Source organism: Marmota monax, unplaced genomic scaffold (assembly GCF_021218885.2).
Source record: "Marmota monax isolate L192 unplaced genomic scaffold, Marmota_monax_Labrador192_F-V1.1 WCK01_AAM20220418_F8-fsc00035, whole genome shotgun sequence".
Taxonomy (NCBI): Eukaryota; Metazoa; Chordata; class Mammalia; order Rodentia; family Sciuridae; genus Marmota; species Marmota monax.
Window position 1 is genome coordinate 9,149,681 of NW_026691961.1, and position 19,722 is coordinate 9,169,402.

Consider the following 19,722-nt stretch of genomic DNA (forward strand, 5'->3'; position numbering starts at 1 on the left):
TGTCCCGCGGCGGGCGAGGCGGGGCTCGCCGCGCTTCGGCCTTAGGAGGCAAGCGGTGGGGTCCTGCGGAGCCGAGGCAGTTCAGAGCGGCAGCCCATGCGGGGTGTGGGTTCGTGCGGTCAAAAATCGCTAGTGGTGTACGGGTGACCGTATAGACGCGGCCTCTGCGCGGGAAGAACTCTGTGGGTGGGTGCGGCAGGCTGCCGGTACGGCCAGGCTACGCCAGGAGCTTGAAGGGCAGAAGGGAAGACGTCACCGAGGAGGTGACTTTGCTGCTGGAACCTGTTTGGGAGGGCGCGCCAGGTAGAGGGAACCGCAGTGCACAGCGCTCAGGCTCTTGGGAGAAGGGAAAGGAAGCCAGTTTGGCGGCTGACAGGCCCGGGCCTAGGGGCATGGAGGTTGTGCAATGTGCGGTACCGAGACTTGATACCATCGCCTCTGGAGGGTCTTTGTCCGGTCCTCTGGGCAAGACCGAGGGGAAGGATGCAGAGGCACCAGCCCAGGCAGTGGATTATCATAACACCCGGTGCTGAGATGGCAATGCCGTTGTGTTTTGTTCCCGCGGTGGCTTCGCCTTCTCCCTTCGAGCCTGGCAAACCGTCGTTATTCTGGGATTATTTGCTCAAGAAACGGAGGTGTACTCAGCCCTGGGGTTGTCTGAACAAGTCTGTAGCAGCAAGGGAAAAGGCAGATCCAAGTCCGTCTCCTGGAGGAAGGAACCAGGGTGACAGAGATGGACAGGTGGAGAGAACTGCGTGCAGTGTGGTGACCTGAAGGAATGCAAGGATGGGGTTGGTTTGCAGTGTTTTTTCCTGCCTGTGCCTGCTGACTCCCAGAGTGCATCCCTCTGACCCTGCGTAAAGGTGTCAAGTTGGGGTCCTTGCCCTTCAGCCTGGGCTGAGGGGTTCCCAAGGAGTTGGGAACAAAACAGCTGTCGAAAGGAGAGAGGAGTCCTCTTTATTGAGGCACCAGTTGGTTCCTAGGGATAAGGTTGGCAGGCCTAGTCAGTCTGGTCTGGGTATCCCCTCTTGGATTTAGACTTGACATGACAGGCGTTTAGAGATAAATTAACTTGGGGCTGGGGTTGTGGCTCAGAGGTAGAGCACTCGCCTAGCAAGTGCGAGGCCCTGGGTTCCATTCTCAGCACCACATAAAAATAAATAAATAAAGATATTGTGTCCAACTAAAAAATAAATATTAAAAAAAGAGAGAGATAAGTTAACTTACCTGCATTAATGTCACATTTGCTGTGGCCCCATATGAGGCATAGTGGATCAGAAGGCCAGCCGCATGGAGATTTGAACCTGCCCCTTAAGTAAAAAAGGGGCCTTGGAGGGTCAGTAATCGGGATGAAGCAGCCTCTGGATGTCAATGGGCAATATGTGGAATTCTCTGAGGAGATAGGGAAACTCACCATCAGTTTGGGGTCCCCAAACCTAGAGCCTGTGCCCAGTGTAGCACTGACACCCTAGGGGAGAAGGGAGCAGCCTGGGTACCACACTGTGGTGAGAGGGGGGTTGGGACAGAAATGGCTGGGCCAACACCTCCTCTCCTGCTTTGCTTTTTTGTTTATTTAATTTTATTTTTTTAATTGTAGATGGACACAATACCTTTATTTATTATTTATCTATTTATTTATTTTTATGTGGTGCTGAGGATCGAACCCAGGGCCTCATGATTGCGAGGCAAGTGTTCTACCACTGAGCTACAACCCCAGCCCCCCTGCTTTGCTTTTGATCCAAAGCAATTTAATTTGCCATTTTTAGAAGCTTTAGTGCATTTTATACTAAATCAAAATGTGATTTGTTCAGGCACTCTGTTCAAATTTGTTTCTAAATGTTACTGATTTTGGTAATCAAGTATGCTTTCAGTTGTTGGGCTTTGAAGATGGATGTTTTTGTCATTTTGAGTATCAACAAAAATATGTTTGCGGGGGCGAGGGTGGGGGGGCGGGGCGGGGGTTGCACTTGCCTCTCACACATGAGGCACTGGGTTCCATCCTCAGCACCACATAAAAATAAATAAATAAAGATATTGTGTCCATCTACAAATAAAAATATATTTTAAAAAATACGTTCGGGAGAATTATGAGGAATGAAATTCTAGGCACCACCCCCCTTCCAGGAGTCCTGGCATCTACCATACCAGCCCCATTGCCAACTTGTGGAGGCTATGAAGGCTGAGAGACATGGAGGTGGGACCTTCAGGGAACCAGGGCATCTCTGGCCCTGGTTTGCTAGAGGGGGCATCTGTAGCTGACCAGAACCCAGTACTGCTGATGTGACCCTGCCCTCTAGGATGGAAAATATTGGACATGTCCTACATCTGGAATGTCCTGAGCCCTCCTCCCTTACCTTCCCAGGGCTGAAGGTCACCTGTTAGCAATGTGGGTGCACACTCTTGAGAGTGTGCCCATGTTAAGGGAGAATGTTCTGGGCCTAATGGTCTGAGGTCTCTGCCCTTGGAGACTGGCAGCCTGGGACAGTGCTGGGGTCCATCAGGGTAGCCTGGGCTGTGGTGGAGGTCATGTCAGCTCTGAATGAGCATCACACCCCTTTTAAACTACGTCAAGGAGCACTTCTACCCACTGCTGAAACCATGCCGTGCTGAGGGCAGGTGAACCCAGCCTGGTGGGAGGGAGGGTGATGACATGTGACTGTGACAGAGACCTCAGAAGAGGACATGTGCTGAGGGTCCTGTTACCAGGGCCTGGCATCTGTCTGAAAAGGGGTGGGCCTGGGAGGAGATGTTGGCTGGTCCTTCTGGGTGGCCAGACTGGATCTAAAAAGGTTGTTAGGCAGATGGCTTAGGTGAGCTCTTCCAGCTGGAAAGGTCTATACTTGTGAGAGGCCTCCCTGGCTCTCGGTTTGTATCTTAAGAGGTGGGGGACCCTCTGGGCTGAGGGCACCTATAAACTCTCACCCAGGGTGCAGGCTGCCCTCCACAAGGGCCTGTGGGTCTGAGCACTAGGGTTTGGGGCCTGTACTTATCTTCAGCTCAAAGCCACGTATCTATTTCTACCATGAGAAAGTCAAGGATGATGACAACTAAGCCTTCCTCCTGGTTTTAATGGGGACTGGTGGGAAGTTAGTTGTAAAGCTATGAACTGTGCTGGATGAATCTGGGGCAAAGCTGTAGCAGGGACCAGCAGAACAGACCTGGTACCAACTGTAGCTGGGAATGCATGTACCTTCTCAGACCCTAGAGGCCCTGGATGCCAGTATCTTTGGGGTATGTGTTTTTGGCCCCAGGAGCAGGGCCTGGGCAGCCCCATGTGTTGAGGAGGAAGGCAGGGTCCCTGGTCCCCAGGCCCAACCCCACAGCTTCAGTCCCCTGTCAGGCTACCCAGAGCCCAGGCCATAAAGACCCATCAGGAGAAAAGGGGACCCTCTGTAGTACCATGTTACCAGTTTAGGTGGACAGTACTGGCATGCACGTGGGACCACCTGTGCTCTAGGACAGAGAATGCAGCACACGTCCTGCCTATGGGTTTTCTCATACCTGGTGTAGCCACATATCTGTTTTGTAGGCAGTGCTAGATTCATAGCAGAAGCAACATCGGGGAGCTACCCCAAGGCTTCAGGTCAGCCAAGCGTGCTTTCCTCTCCCCACAGACCCTTCTTTCTGCCAATTCTATAGACTCTGAGAGGAGACCTCAAGGAGGGAGGATCCCAGTAGGGTAGAGGAACAGGTGGATGGAGCCTGACCCCCGAGACCCTGGAGGTGACACAAAGCCTTGTGCTGCCTTCTCTGACTTCATACAGCTGAGAAATACATTTCTGTATTCTTTGGATCTGTGTTCTGGAATTTCTGATGCATGAAGCAAGTCTGTTCTAGGTGGCTGGGGGGGGCAGGTAGCCCTTCCCGTTTAAACCTATCAAGGCGATTGAGGGCTCAGACTCAATCCTGTCCATAGCAGGACTTAACTACCCACCCTCATGGGGCTCCCTTGAAGTTCTGGGTGTGGTGACACTGTCAGTTGAGCCACCCTGTTGGACCAGGCAGGACTAAAGGACAAAACATGCAGGCTTTGCCACGGGTGTCATTTTCAACTCTATGGTAGCTGGACCACAAAGAGATGCAGAGGCAGAGTCGTGGCTCCTTGATCTCATTGGAGTTAGCAGCAGAGCAGGTCCTAGAACCTCTGGGGAGGACTGGTCAGCCTGGGGCCTGGTGGTCTGGATGGGAGTATACTGGAAGGAGAGCAGGGCAGGAGTCCATGGTGCCCTGGCCTGCCTAGAACTGCTGCAACTCAAAAGAGCCAAGCGGATGGGTTCCTGGGACTTGGTCTTTACTGTTCCTCTGGTGACTGGGGTTCAGCACAGTGTCTTACCCTGAAGATGCACTGGGTGTGGGAGGCAAAGTGTCAACCCATTGTGTTGCTCCTGGGGTCTCTTCTAACTAGGCTGCTGTGGCAGTCACCCAGGCTTTGTGCTTGGGTGCAGCTCTGGGCTCCTCCCATAGCCACCTCTGGAACCTCCTAACCATATATGTGCCTGCCCTTCCTGGTTCCCACAGTGTTCTCCATCGCTGTGGGTCATCTCCTAAAGGATTCTGGTTGTGACAGTCCTCACCTAAGTCCTGCTGGCAGCTCTCTCCCGCTTGTGAGAGGATGACAATCTCCATGTGTACTGAAGCAAGCTGCTTTCATGTGTGTGTCTCACATCAGCTGTTTCTTAAGTCCTACCAAATACCTTTTCTCACCCTCTTATGGTCTCAAAGGAGAAAAATGAGATTCCTGAATCTCCAACACAGGGATTTAAGTCAAGTCAAAGGACATCCTGTAGCAGGACTCGTGGGTTCACTGGCCTGTCTCCCCCAACTCCACAAACCCAGCAATGGACAACCTTAGGCTTGCTGACAAGTTGCATGGCCAGAACAGTCCCACCTCCCAGCCTAACAACCATTGCAAACATTTTTTATAGCACGAAACTAAAAGATGATAATTCAAAGAAAATTAGGGGGGCAGCAGAGCTACTGGGAACTATCTGCAGCTTTGGTGAATCTTAAAAGACTAACAAAGGCATGAATTTGAAATTGACCCAAATGAGCCAAAGTGATGAAAACAAGTTTTTCTAAAACTGAATTCTAAAAGAATTAAAAAAAATAAGGGCTGGGGTTGTGGCTTAGTGGTAGAGCGCTTGCCTAGTGCATGTGAGGCCCTGGGTTTGATCATCAGCACCACATAAAAGTAAATAAATGAGTAAATGAATGAATCGTCAGTACCACATAAAAATGAATGAATAAATAAATAAAACGTTAAAAAAAGAATTAAAAAAAATAAAAGGACTAGGGTGGTGTGGCTCAGAACCTCTGGGTTCAGTCAGAAAAAAGAAATCTGAATCACTGAAGTTTTTGAAAACTAAAACTTCAGTGCATAAATAAAAAGGGAGATAGGCAGGGGATACAGCTCAGTTGGTAGAGTGCTTGCCTCACATGCACAAAGCCCTGGGTTCAATCCAGCACCACACACAAAAAAGGAGAGTGGGGGACTGATGCTGAAGAATCTTCTGGGAAGATGGTTCATGCCCCCAAGTGACCCTGGAGCCAGAGGCCTCCTGCACCAACCATGTTCTCTTGATCTGGCCTGCTCTGTCACCTGATGGCAATGAATCCTCTAAGTTTGCTCCCTATGGGGAAAAGCAAATTTCTGTGTTTGAAACTTGGTATAAGAGCCGCATATTTGGACTGTGAGAGAATGATCCAGACCCGTCCCCCCATCACATGTGTGACTCGTGGGCTGTGATCATGTTCCCTCAGCCTTTATTTTCTGGACGGTCATAGTGTGTTTAGTGTATGCGCAGGAGACAGCTGCTTAGTCCCTGTAGTGTTTCCTGACTGTCCTGTGGCCAGTAGCTTCTCAAGAGTTACAGCTGGGAACAGAGGAGGACTGTATGCCTAGTCTGGCCACCGTCTCTCCCTGTGCTGGCTGCTTCTGGAAGATACTTGTGGGAGGGTGCTGGGCTGCGGTCAGGTAGGCCTGGAGTGGTAGCCACACCCTGAGGAGCATCGACTCTGGGGTGCCTCTGGGATGCACTGGAAACTGAGGTCTCAGCACCTAGTCACAGCTGATATCTTTCCTTCACAGATGGAGGTCATTTGAAACTTTTTGTCCTCAGCAGCCTGAAGAGCCTTGCCACAACTCATCCCTACTGGCTTCCTCTGTCCTCCCCAGGGGAGCTTAGTGCATATGTAAACGTGGACAGGTCCCAGAGCCCTTTCTTTCTGTGAACATGTAGAGAAATTCAGTCTCTGGGTCAGCTGTGGTCCTGAGACAGCTCTTCACCTGTTCACACTGCTGGACCTGTTCTGGGCCTGGGAATGTGAGTTCCATAGAGTCTGCCTTTGGGAGTGGAAATTTGCATGCTGATTTTCATACAAGGGCCCTGGCACACTTGATCCATTCTGTGCAGACTGCCTTGATTTTTTTTCATATCATCATAGAAAAAAGTGATTAAAAATAAAGGATAAGAGAAACTCAGATGGAGAGGGTACACAACTGTGCACAGGCTTGTCCAGTCCCTGCCTAGTGCCCTGGAGGCAGCAGACGGCTCCTCATCGCCCCTCCTCTGTAGTGGGGGGTTGTAGGTGGGCGAAGCTCAGAAAGACTTGCTCCAGTGAGATCTGGCTCACTGAGTAGTCATCCACTCCATACTTCTCCTTGGCTTTCTCCAGGATACCAAAAACCTTTGGGAGGCAGAAGAGCAGCTGGTAAGAAAGCTCAGGACCTAGGCTCCCTAGCAGGTGGGTAAATCCTCTGGCAATAAGAGGCTGGCAAGGAGCCAGGCACAGTGGCCCACACCTGTAATCCCAGCAACTTGGGAGGCTGAGACAGGAGGATAGCAAGGTCAAGGACAACCTCAGCAACTTAGTGAGACCCTGTCTCAAAATAAAAAATAAGAAGGAATGGGGATGTAACACTGCTGTAAAGTGCTCCTGGGTTCAGTCACTAGTACCACAAACTCAAGATCCTATTTTGCTCAACCCCACCCCAAAGTCCCTAGGAGAGGTCAGTCAAGCTTTCAGGGAGAGATGCTGGCTGCACAAGGGCAGCAAGGGCTGGACTTCCTCCTGGCCCAGTTCCCAGTTCGGGGTCTGATCTTGGGTAAACTATGCCAGCATCCTTTTTTTGCACTGAATTCCTTTCAATTCAAATATTTTGCATATAAAACCCAAATCTAGCAGATAATTACAGTGAGAGAAGAAAGAGAAAGTGATTCCTCCCACAAGAGCCTGGGGTTGTGGAAGACTGGGAGGCTCCAAGGGACCTTCCCTGTTAGCACCTGGCTGGGGAGGGGGCTATACTCACCTTGGCCCAGCTGAGGTTGCCACCAGGCAGGTGATAGTGGACCATGCCTTGGTGCTCATCTTCTAGGACACTGCCTGCACAAAGGAGAGACCATGTTCCCATGAGGTCCAGGCTGGAGGGCCAGAGAGGACAGCCTAGGTGCACAGGACTGTGGTCTTCTTCCTCAGGGTCAGGGATGTGGGATTTGGCAGGGGTCAGGCAAAGAGGTCCAGCAGAGGCCTGCCTCCCACCCCCAGTGGAGGCTGCCAGGGTCAGCACAAACCTGGAAAGGTCAGGTCTACAAATGCCTTGAACTCCTCCAGTGCCTCCTGCTGCCCTTCACTTCGGACTTTGGCCCGTAGGGAGTAGCCGCTGCCAAACTTGCTCTTGAGGTGCTGTGGGCTTCCCAGGCACTTGAACTGACCCTGCACCATGATGGCCAGCCGGGTGCACAAGGCCTCACACTCCTCCATGCTGAGGACAGGGAGTAGAGCTGAGACAGGGCTGGGGGAAGCGGAAGCCCACCCTAGGTATAAAAGCCTTGTGTAGACAGAAGGTGTCAATGCCCAGATCAGGCTGTTCCTGATTCCCATGCTGAGTGTGGCCACATGCAAAACCTGGGGAATCTCTATGCCAGCTGCTCACAGGTGGTCTGGCTCCCTGGCCCCTCCCCAGCCACCCATTTCAGCTCCTCCATTGACCCACAGAGACCCAGGCTTTACCTGTGGGAGGTAATGACAATGGCCTTGCCAGACTCACGGGCCCGGGCCACAGTGTCCCAGAGCAGGCGCCGAGCCACGGGGTCCATGCCGGTGGATGGCTCATCCAGGAAGATGACTGCAGGATCTCCAATGAGGGCGATGCCAGTGCTCAATTTGCGCTTGTTACCACCACTGGGAGTGGAGAGGTGCCAGGTGGGAGATAGGGCTGATAATTAGCACAAGCCCAGGTCCCATGCCCAGTGACTGCAGAGTGCCCCAGGGGAGAGGAAGGAAGGAGGTGACTGGGCCAAGAAAACCCACTGCATAGAACTGGAAGTCTTAGAACTGTGTAGGGGATGGGTCTACTACATGGAGTAGGAACATCTCTGTACTGAAGGGGACCTGACAGGGTGCCCAACATCGCTTGTTGGCTGGCCTTGTTTGTAATGGCAGGAACCATCAGGGCAGCCCTCTCCCCTGGTGATACCTAGGTCATGCCACCAAATCCCTGCCTGATCCTTGAGCCACAGGCAGGAGCTGACTTGTGCAGTCCCCCCACCCTGGATCTAAAAGGAGACCCCCCCCCCCAGCTCCACTCTGGGCAGGGCCAGGGGTCATCTCCTCACAGGGCCTGGGTCTGGGCTCAGGTCGTACCTGTAGGTCCTGACCAGCTTATTGGCATGTGGCTCCAGGAGCAGGCCCCGCAGTGTGTTCTCCACGCAGGGGTCAATGAAGTGCTCAGGGATGCCTCGGAGCCGAGCATACATGACCAGCATCTCCCGGCCAGTCATGTGATCCAACAGGGCATCAAACTGGGGACAGTAGCCCATCCGCTGCCGCACCTGGGTTAGGACACAGCCCAGGGAAGAAGCAGGTCAGAGGGAAGCTGCTTCCTGTCAGAAGACCATACAAACCACATGCCATGGTGCCTGCCTGCCCCAAGTCTGTCTCTGGGCTCTTCCAGTGAGTCTGTCCAGGGTGATCCAAGGATTTGGTGCCCAGGCCCTGGTGGCTGCACTCAGCTGAAGCTCACCGAGAAGTATCTCAGTGGGGACGCAGGAAGGACATGGCTGGCTCGGGGAGGTTCCCAGAGATGTCAGAAATGAGCCAGCACATGGTCCAGCAGAGAGCCTGTTCCAGACTGGCAGCCACAGGGGCAGGCTAGTGCAAAAATGGCTTCATAAGAGCCATCGCGGTGCAAGACCACATACTGACCACCGGCACGTTTGTGCATCAGATATTTAATGGCCTTTGACACGCTGGGGCCTTTCCTCTTCCTCCAGCAGAAGGTGCACACCGTCAGCAGCTCTGCAGGGAGTTCGGTGGAGGGACATTACTCAGCAGGACAGCCCAGAAGCTGGTCTCTCAGGGTTTGGGCATGTGCCCCAGCAGCTGTTAGAGGCAAGCCTGCCCAGGTTCTTCTGATTCCAAGGACTGAATTTCTTTTTCTTCACCCTTCTTGGAGTTCTAGAATCTGTTGTTAATTGGTCTGGGAAAATGCTTAGGTTATCTGTTTGGCTATTACTCTCTAGCCCCACCAGTGCTATCCTTTTGGAACTTGGATTAAATGTAAAGAGCATTGTTTTTCACCTTCCATTTCCAGATCGTATATAGTTCTGTCTTCCCTGCAGAGGTCTCCAGCCATGACACTTCTATTTTTCTCCTAGTACTGGGGTTAGAATCCAGGGATGCTGTAGCACTGGGCTACATGCCCAGTCCTTTTTATTTTTAATTCTGAGAATTTAAATTCTGAGACAGGGTCTGGCTAAGTTGCTAAGGCTGGCCTCGAGCCTTTAGTCCTCCTGTTTCAGCCTCCCCACTCACTGGGGTTGCAGGTGTAACCGTGCCTAGCTTCGTTTACTTCTTTAAACACAACATTATTTTACACTCTAGAAACCCAGCAGCTGGGGTTCGCTCTTCCTGTGGAGCCTTGTGTCTGTGGGTTCCAGTCGCCCATACCCTTCATTGCCTGTTGTGCACTGCTCACAGACCTGGACACACTGTATGGGGACTCTCCTGGGACGAGGACAGGCCTCCCTCTGGAGGGGCCCTGTGACCCCTGTGCACTCTAACTCCTGTGGGCACTGCCGCCTGGAGCCCCCTGCTGCCAGCTCAGAAGAGCTGTGGTCCCTTCACAGGCACAGGCTCTTTGCCTTTCCTTTCCCTGCTCTGCTTGACACACAGCCATCTGCTGTGCCATCTCCTGAGGTCGGGGAGCATGAGAACTGCCCTGTCCATCCTCATCCTGTGGGCTTCAGCCCAATTAGGGGGAAACTGTGGGTGGGCCCTGGGCCTTCACTTTTGTCCCTTCCCTTGAGGCACATTCCCTGGACACAGTGGGCTTTGGCAGAGGTGGCTCCGGTGGTGCAGTCTGCATTTCTTGGCTCATGGGATTTAGCCCCATCTCTCCTGCTCAGCTCTGGCACCATTACCACCTTGTTCTCCTGTGTGCTGTGTCCACCCGGAGCCAGAAGCCAGCCATCCTTGCCTTCAGGGCACCCCTTCTGCCTTGCGTACCCTACCTTGCAGGGTACCCACCTTCCCAATGTCAGAGCTGATGCTGTAGCTCTCAACAAAGGCATCCCCTGAGGTGATGGGCTCCTCCCCAGTCAACATCTTGAATGTCGTGGTTTTCCCGGCTCCGTTGAAGCCCAGCAGGCCAAAGCACTCCCCTTTCTGGACAGTGAGGGAGATCCTGTCCACAGCCAGGAGGGGCACCCGCTGCTCATACACCTGCAGGGCACCCAGCAGAGGGCACTGGGTGAGCGGGACCCAAGCCTTTGTCCTCAGCCAGCTTCCATGACCCCAGCCCACGTGGTGGCCAGCAGAGGGCAGGGTCCCCACACTACCTTGGAGAGCTCCCTGATGGTCAGAGGCGTGTGCAGCAGGATGTCCAGGCCAGGGGCCAGGACTCGGCTCCTCTCATCTGCCACATCCTGGTCCTCGGGAAGCACCGATGTCCGGTTGTGCAATTCTTCCTAGTCATTCAAGATAAAGATCACATGTGTGAACCCCAGCCCCGTGGAGGAAGAGCAGGTGCTGAGGTTGATGTGGGACATGCAAGGGGACTAAGGACTCCAAGGTGTGTCACCCCAGTACAGGCCCCATGTGCACTCAGACCTTTATAAGAAGCAGTAGCCTCGGGCTGAGGTCAGCATCCAGGGAACAAACTCTGTAAGGGACTCACAGAATCATGAACTTCACTCAAGGATGTGAAGGTTGTTTTTTTTTTTTTGTTTGTTTGTTTGTTTTGAGTTGGGTCTCATCAAGTTGCCCAGGCTGGCCTTGAATTCCTGAGCTCAAGTGATCCTCCTGTCTCAGCCTCCTGAGTAGCTGGGACAATAGATGAGGGTCACCGCATGCAACCAGTAAGGCTCCACTGTAACACATGGAGATCACTCCTTTTTTAGAAGAGGCTTAGTACTTTAGAGAAGTCAGTTCACCCCAGGTGAACGTTTTTCCAATGTGATCTCAACAGGCTGTGTTTGATGTGTTTGTGTCAGGGATGGAGACCTCCAGTGTACCTGAGCTGCTCAGCAGCTACTCACCAATGTCCACCTCTTCTGGAAGGCACAGATAAAGGTCCTCAGTCTCCACAGCAGGTTGGTCTCAATGAGGAAGAGCAGGGTGAGGTAGGCACACCCTGAGGCAGCCATGGAGGTCATGAACCTGCCAACCCCTGGGGCACTCCAGGCGAAGAAGTTCTCCTGGTACTTAATATCTGTGAGGGGCAAGGAACCAGGCTGAGTCTGTGACCACAGCAGCCTCCTCCCCTCCTGGGTCCCAGCGCTGGCCCTGCACTCTCTCTACCAAGGCTCCATGTTCCTCTTCCTGAGTGTGTGCCTTGTGCTTGTCAATGCCACATAGAAGCCTCAGGCACTTCCTAGCCATGGGGATTTTGCCATGTAAGGTACCCCTCGCACACCTGTGATGGGTGGATGCTGCCCTGCTGTGCCGCTCATCACTTGCGGTGACCTTGAGTTGGGGACTGTTCTGTGATGATGCCAACATCTCGACCCCTCTCGAGGTGCCCATGGTTTAGAGAAGGAATGGCACATGACCAACAGTCACAGGCCCTATGAGTGGCACTCAGCAGGAGCAAAGCAAGGAGGTAGGCCTGCCTTAGGGTGCGCAGGGTTCTGCAGAGCTGACCACCCAGTTGCCTGCACAGAAAGGGCCCCGCAAAGATAGGTCCAAGTGCTAACGCTCTGAACCTGTTAATGTGACCTTGTTTAGAAGTGGGTCTTTGAAGGTATAATTAATTAGTGGTCTTAAGGTGAGATACTGGATTGGGTGGGCCCTGCATCCAACAACAACAACTGTCCTTATAACAGGCAGGAGTTTGAGATCCAGAGATACAGGGGAGGAGGCCAAGTACAGACAGATGCAGAAATGGAGTGCCTGGAGCCCTGAGAGCTTAGGGGCAGAAGACATCCTTCCCTGAGCTTCAGGAAGGAACACATCCTACCCCACTATGCCTTGACTTGGACCTCTGGCCTCCAGACTCCTGAGAGGATACAGGTCTGTTGTGAAGCTATGGTTCTGTTCTAGAGGCCACAGGACACAAAGACAGGTACAAAGAACAGAAACACCAGGGCAGGCCCAGAACATGTGGGCAGTAGCAGGGCTGGAATGGATGTGGGGATGATCTGGGCAAGCATCTGGCTGCTCAGAACACAGAGGAGTCCTGCTGCAGTTTGGGTGTGGTCTGAGTGTTTCCCAAGGATTCATGTGTGCAAGTATGATCTCTACTGTGAAGCAATAAGAGGGTGGGAGCTTAATCCAGCTATGGTGCTCACAGGTGGGGCCTTGGGAAGTGACTGGGATTAGTGACAATGCTGGTGGTTTTGGAAGGAGAGAGAGAGAGAGAGAGAGAGAGAGAGAGAGAGAGAGACACCAGAAGACACACAGGAATTTGTGATCACTGCTTCGGGCCACATGATGCCTGGAGTTGCCTTTGGACTCTGCCAGCAAGGAGGCCATCACCAGATGTGGGTCCTTGCCTTGGATGGCCCTGAGCTGAAACAAGACTCTTGACTTCTGTCCCTTCTGTGGTGCTGTGTTACAACAACAGGAAATGGGCCAATGAAGCCCCTTGTCTGGGGGAGTGCTGGGGACACTCTGGCTGCCCTGGATGGAGGCCAAGAGGATGGGGCTGCCCCAAGGGAGGGGTCTGGACACGCACTGTATTTCTTGCAGTAGTGGGCGGCGACCTCTGAGGAGGTGCAGTACCGCTGTGTCTCATAGTTCTCATAGAAACTGCTGACAGCCATCCCCAGACAGTGGTTGGGCAGCACCAGGAACACGTGATCCAGGGTTCTGGAAAGTTCTTCGAGCTTCACTGCTACAGTGAGGAGATATAGACCAGTTAGCACTGGAGGATATACCATAGCTACCTGAAGATAGACCCAGGAAGGGAAAGGCAGGACCCAGGTTGCAGGACCTTGCAGGTGCTGGGACAGCCCCTGGGGGTGCTGCAGAACCCACCCACCACTGTGGCTGTCAGGGAAGTTCCATGGGGGCCAGGAGGTGCAGGTGGTTCTCATGCCCCCACCTGGGATGCGCATGATGGTGACCACGAGGAAGGTGGCAATGCCTGACAGAATGTTGAAGATGGTCAGCCTGGTGTAGGCGGTGGATGCGCCCGAGAAGAAGAAGCTCATGAGGTACATAAAGGGGATGATGGCCCAGCCGTAGAGCATAAGCAGCAGCAGCACGTCAGCCATGTGTCCATCCCGCGTGAAGGCGCGAACATCGAAGGCTCTGAACACCACCTGCAGTGGCATGGATGAGGCTGCTCAGCACAGGCCAGCAGGTGGCTCCCAGAGGTGGGGAAGGGGACTGAAGGGAGCATCTGATGGTCCTTAGGTCCCGCCAAATCACCCAGCCCTCAGTCCTTGGCCCCTCGACAGCTCTTAGCCCTGGCAACCTCTCTGACCAGCAGTTTCCTCTTCTCCCCTTGACTGATGGAGCTGGAACCAGGAGAGCTGGCTCCAGGCCCTGCCTACCCAAGAGTGGGCAAGGGCTGGGAAAACAGAGAGGCAACAGGTAGGTACCATCCCTGTCCTCCTGGAGTCAGGGCTGAGCCACCAGCTGGACTTTTCCATTGATTCTTGTTCTACAACAGATGTCCCCAGTGAGCTCCCTGTGGTCTGCAGGGCAGGGTCTGGCATTGTCCAGTACTCACCAACAGCAGCAGAGCAGGGACCAAGAAGGAGATGAGGTCCCATAGCAGAGCAGAGAACCAGAAAGTAGCCACATGGACACCGCTCACCAACTGGACATGCTTGGCCTGGACGGCCCTCTCACTGACTGCCAGGATGGAAAAGGTGCTGGCCAGGAATGCCATGGCAAATAGCAAATTGAGGGCAATGTTGAACCCCTTTCGGCCCCTGGGGAGGACAGAGCACAGCATGTATAGATAGCAGGAAAGATCAGGCTGTTGGTCATCACCATCCAAGCATGCAGTGCAGGAGTCAAACCACTCAGAGCAGTCAGGAGTACCATAGAGCTGAGGGGGTCAGCAGCAGGAAAATCCACCCCCCACCAAGGACAGCTCTTCCTCTGGATATCCTGACCTAGCAGAGGGCAGGCTCCAGGTCCTTCCCCAAGTTCCTGTGTTACCTGTCCTTGTACCATCTGTCACTGTCTCTTGGGAACCCTATGCACTGCACTCGGTGTTCTGCCCCAGGTCTGCTGTTGGGTCCTGAATCACTGCCATAGCCAAATTCCCCTGCTCCCAGTGCACTCTGGGTTCTAGATCTGGTCTACGTCTTCCAGAAATAGGCTCTGACAGCATTACTCTGTTGCTTAAAAACCTTCTGAACATCTCAATGAATGGGGCTGGGACAGAATAAGCATTGATGCCAGAATCTGGAGGAAACCTTAAAAACACCTGAACAAAAGTATACAGACACAAAGGATCATGTACTGTGTGACTCCACTCCCAAGAAATGTCCCAAAAGTGCAACTCCATAAAGACAAAGCAGATGGCAATTGCCAGGGGCTGGATTGGGGAGAATGGCAAGCACCTGCTATTGAGTACAGTTTTCTTTTTTGGTACAAAGGATTGAATCCAGGTTATCAGGTATGCTAGATAAGTGCTCCACCACTGAGCTACATCCCAGCCCTTTTTTAAAATTTTGAGACAGGGTCCTGCCAGGTTGCCCAGGCTACCTTACTTGTGATTCTCCTGCCCCAGCCTCCCAAGTTGCTGGGATTACAGGCATGCAAAAAATGTACCACCACGCCTGACAAAGCATGAAAGGATTTTTTTTTCTTGTTTTTGGTACTAGGGATTGAACCCAGGGCCTCATGCACATGCCAGGCAATAGTTCTACCTTAAGCCATATTCCCAGTCCTGGTTGTTTTTTTTCTTAAAGGAAAGATGCTCAATAAGATTATGTTGAGGCTGGGGATGTGGCTTACTGGTAGAGTGCTTACCTGGCATGTGCATGAGGCCCTGGGTTCAATCCCCAGCACCTCACACAAAAAGTTACATTGAGATGAAAGTGTGTACCTCTGTGAAATACACAATGGTCCGGCTGTGCTCTATAAGTGCACTGTACCTGAGTGGGTGGTATTCCTAAAGCTGTTAGAACAACACCCTCCTGCCTGGTCCACAGTCACTATAATAAGCCTGAACCCCTCAGCCTGACCTTTGGGCCTCCCAGTCTGGAGTCCACCAGACAGGCAGAAACCATTTCCCAGTGCTTCCTGCACAACCCTGGCTCCCGCCCATGGCTGCTTACAGCCCTACTGTTACCAGAAGGCAGAGCTGCCCAATGAGCACTCAGAAGTCATGTGTGTGAGATGGGTGTCCTGGGCTGATTTTTCAGCTATGGGAAAGGTGAATGTAAAAGGGTAAAGAGTCAGGGTCCCCCAGCCAAGAAGCAGCAACAGCGTCTGCAGGGCAGAAACTCAACTCTGTCTATCAGCAATTTTTGGCAGAGCCTCAGGTGGCTGGTCCTGGAGAGGGGCTCCCAGCTCCAGGCTCCAGACAGGGTAGGGTGGGGCCCCACATACTCATTGAACTGGTCCTTGGCAGCCTGTAGGGCACTCCGGGGCTGGGGGTAGTTGGAGACCATGATGGAGGCCCGAGGGCCACACAGCAGCTTGAATAGAAGGTTGTCCACGATGGCCAGGGCGGTGGCTGGGGAGTGGTAAGCCTGGTTGTTGAATAAGGCGGTGACCACCGTCCGCTCTCCCACGTCTCTGAAGGATGTTGCCACCAGGCACCGCTCATTAAAGCCGCCTCCTTCTACTGATGCCCTGAAAACCAGGAACTCTTCCAGGTCACCTGGGGAGCAGTGGCAGTGTTGGGAGATGCAGGGCAGGGACAGGTGGGGGTGCCCACTTGCCATCTCTGTGCTGCTCATCAGGGACCCAACCATGGGCACAACTGAGCTGGGACCTTGGGATGCAGGGGCTCCTCCCTGCCAGCTGTGCTCTCTGCAGTGCCACTCACTCCCCGCTGCCGACACAAGTCAACCTTCTTCTAAGGAGAATCTTGTTTCTGCCAAGATTTTGTCATGACTCCATCTACTGAACCTCAGTACTGCTGATCAGGATAAAGGAGGGAGTGATAAGATGACAAAGCCTTCCAGCACATTCTGTTTAACCAGAGCATGGTTGTTTTAAGCCCAGGGTGGATGCTAGAAACTCAAAACGGTTTCTGCATTTTGTTTGTAATGGTCCTGAAAAACAGCTGCAGAAAATGATCGCCTGACCTGGTCTACTCTACTGAGGTGCCTATGTCTCAGGTGTCCAGGGAACTAGTTCTGCCTCATGGCCATGCTCTCCTGCCCACCAGACATCTGCGATGTCTAAAGGCATTCCTGATTGTCATGACGGGATAGGGGACAATGGCAGGGATACCGCTAAACATCCACGGGGACCATTCACGCCAGATGTTGGCACTACAGCAGTCAGAAACTGCACCACTCAGCTCTAGCCCCCACTATTCTTACCCAGCACCTCGCGAGGCTCCTGCCTCTCAGCCTGCAGCACGTCTCTCAAGAGCTCCGACAGCTGCTGATCCAGTCGAGAGGTGCCGGGAGCTGAGAAGGGCACCACAGTTCTGCCGTATTCGCTCAAGCTCAGCTTCAGGATGGGATCATCGAAGACCTCCAAGGAATAGTTGATGGCCAAGAGGGCTAGGGTGACGCAGGTCAAGGGGACCAGGACCTGGGCTGCCACCATCTTCCACTCCCGCCAGCTGTATGTGGCCTTTTTCAGGAACATGGCCCAGAACTGCTGGCAGTGGAGGGCAAGCTACAGCAGAGGGGGTTCAGGTGATGTAGGCTCTATCTAGGAGGTGGAATCTGATCCACCCAGCCCTTGGTAGCACTGCCCTGATGTGGCACCTGCCTGGGGGCTTTCAGGCAACCACAGCAGGAGTGACCTACACACCCTGGGGCCACAGGAGGAGCTCAGTAAGGTATTGGAGGGCACAGGCGAATGTGTCCTGGCAGTTCTGCACATGGGCTCTCAGGATCCCAGCACAGCCAGGAGGCGTGGAAGACACTATTTCATCATAGAGCACTGGGGACAGGCCTGGGGTCCTTGCCGTCCCTGGTCCCTTCTGAAGGCATCACTGGACAGGAGGCCCTGGTATAGCTCATGTGTAAGCAGACCACCTCACCTCCTTCACCTGCCCTTATTCCCTCCTAAGTGCAAAGAGCCTCAGGGGCTTGGAGTCAGGCTATCCAGGCCTAGGCCCTAGCAATCCATGTGGGAACCTTTCAACTTTTGCTTGGTCCTTGGTTTCCTGTCTATAAACTGAGAACAGGGTTGCCCTTCACCTCACCAGGTTGCTGTAAAGCCAGACCAACAGAGCTGGCTCGCACAGGGCACTGTTGATATTATAAGCAAACACTCCATCTTATCTGTGAGTGCCCAAGTTAGAACATTAAGACACTTCAATTGCTCCATTAAAATGCTCCCAGTTGCCCTTCTCCCTGCCAAGCCATGATCTGCCCTCTGTCCTCCACTGGCCTTCATGAAGCCTATACCTGCCATTGAGGACCCTCCTGTGACAATGACCGTAACAAGGGGCCCAGGGGACTTCCAACTGTCCCATGATGGCTAGTACATGGCCCCAGCCCAGGGCGCTCACCCCAGTGTTGAGCTTGACCACAGTGTACTCCTCCTCGATGAGGGTGCCAATGCCGTCAGTCGGGTCCATCACTCCGCACAGATTGCTGTCCACAGCCCAGTCGCTCGCCCGCCTCTCGTGCTGGTACTGCAGGGCAGGGAGCTGGATGGCTTGGATGTCCATGCTGGTGTCTACCAACTTTCCAACCCTGTGCCAGAACACATAGGCCTGGGTCACAATCCAGCTTTAGGGTAGGGGAGAAAAACTTCTGTTCTACCGAGGGAAGGGCCAAGGAAAGAGGGCCACCGTCAGAGGCTTTGAAGCAAAACAATCTCAGATTCATTCGCTTGTTCATTGACTCATTCATCCATCATTTCATATCTCTGGAATTCATTCACTGATTCATCAAGAAATATCTCCAGACCATCATCTGTATGCAGCCAAAGAAGTTCCTTCCCATAGGCCCCTGTTCTCCAGCCTCACTGCCCAGAATTAGCATTTATTTATTTAATTAGTATGTATGTATGTATGTATTGATTGATTGACTGCAGTACTGGGGATTGAACCCAGAGGCACTCTACCACTAAGATATGCCTATAGCCCTTAAAAAAATTTTATTTTTGATACAGAGTGTCACTAAGTTGCCCAGACTGGCCTTGAACTTGAGATCATCCTGCCCCAACCTTCTGACCTGCTGGGATTACAAGTGTGTGCCATTGTGACTGCCCAGAGTTAGCATCTATAACCAGGGTTTTCAAGAGGATAGAAGGGGCTTGGGGAGTGAGAGTGGCCCTGGGGAGGGCCCATCACGCAGCTAGCACTGGACTGTGGCAAGGCAGCCAGGGGCACTCACTGCCCAGGGAGACTGGGAGATGGACAACTGTGCTCTAGGAGGGCCAACCCCAGGTCAGGCTGTGCTGGGCCACACTGGAGCCTGAGAGCCCCCTTATCCCAGCTGTCAGGATCCTTGGTATCAGTGCTTTCATGGGTGCCATCCCCATTAGGGTCTGGCTAGGAATGTTCTTTGGTCAGTCTCCCCATGAGCCTGGATGCTTCTCAGGGGCAGTGCCCCACCTGGGCCTTGCTCAGCTGGGTACAGATGGAAGGATGAATGGGCACAGGGATGAATGAATGAACGGACAAGCTGAAGAAGCTGGTGGATGTTCTGGTTCAGTGCTTCTGACAGCAGTGCTCTCAATAAGGACTGATGCTCGTCAGGATGGAGGAACAAGACATGACCACACACTCCTAGGTATGTGCCCACGAGGAGTAAGAACATGAACTCATGTACAACACGTTCACAGCCACATGATTCCTAAAGTCAGAGGCTGACACCACCTACGTGTCCCTCAATGGACACATAGGCCAACAACACCTGGTCTGTCCGTGTGATGGAGCATTGTGCACCAAAAAAGGGAGTGACATTCTGACATGGGCCACAGCATGGATGGACCTTGAAGCAATGTGCTAATTGAAAGATGAGACAAAAAACATCACATGCTATATGGTGAAATTTATATAAAATGCCCATAACAGGCAAATCCAGAAAGAAAGAAAACAGAACTGTTTTCCAGGGGTGGGGGTGGGGGAGCAACTGCTAATAGATATGGATTTTTGCAGGGTAGAGGATGACAAAA

At 52.9% G+C, this 19,722-nt stretch overlaps 1 protein-coding gene across 5 annotated transcripts in view; it reads right to left on the reverse strand.

Moving 5' to 3' along the window:
- Positions 1-5,746: 5,746 nt before the first annotated feature.
- Positions 5,747-19,722, reverse strand: part of Abca3 (ATP binding cassette subfamily A member 3) — a 49,766-nt gene continuing 35,790 nt past the window's right edge. For all 5 annotated transcript variants that reach the window (XM_046442949.2, XM_046442929.2, XM_058579099.1 and 2 more), the window contains 14 exons: positions 18,107-18,293; positions 16,959-17,262; positions 16,015-16,288; positions 14,177-14,381; positions 13,544-13,763; positions 13,175-13,333; positions 11,538-11,710; positions 10,839-10,967; positions 10,528-10,722; positions 8,644-8,831; positions 8,011-8,181; positions 7,572-7,762; positions 7,310-7,383; positions 5,747-6,687 (listed from right to left, as the gene is read on the reverse strand). In XM_046442949.2, coding sequence (XP_046298905.1) covers positions 6,556-6,687; positions 7,310-7,383; positions 7,572-7,762; positions 8,011-8,181; positions 8,644-8,831; positions 10,528-10,722; positions 10,839-10,967; positions 11,538-11,710; positions 13,175-13,333; positions 13,544-13,763; positions 14,177-14,381; positions 16,015-16,288; positions 16,959-17,262; positions 18,107-18,293 — 2,602 coding nt within the window. In that variant the 3' untranslated portion in view covers positions 5,747-6,555. The remainder of the gene's footprint in view (positions 6,688-7,309; positions 7,384-7,571; positions 7,763-8,010; positions 8,182-8,643; positions 8,832-10,527; positions 10,723-10,838; positions 10,968-11,537; positions 11,711-13,174; positions 13,334-13,543; positions 13,764-14,176; positions 14,382-16,014; positions 16,289-16,958; positions 17,263-18,106; positions 18,294-19,722) is intronic.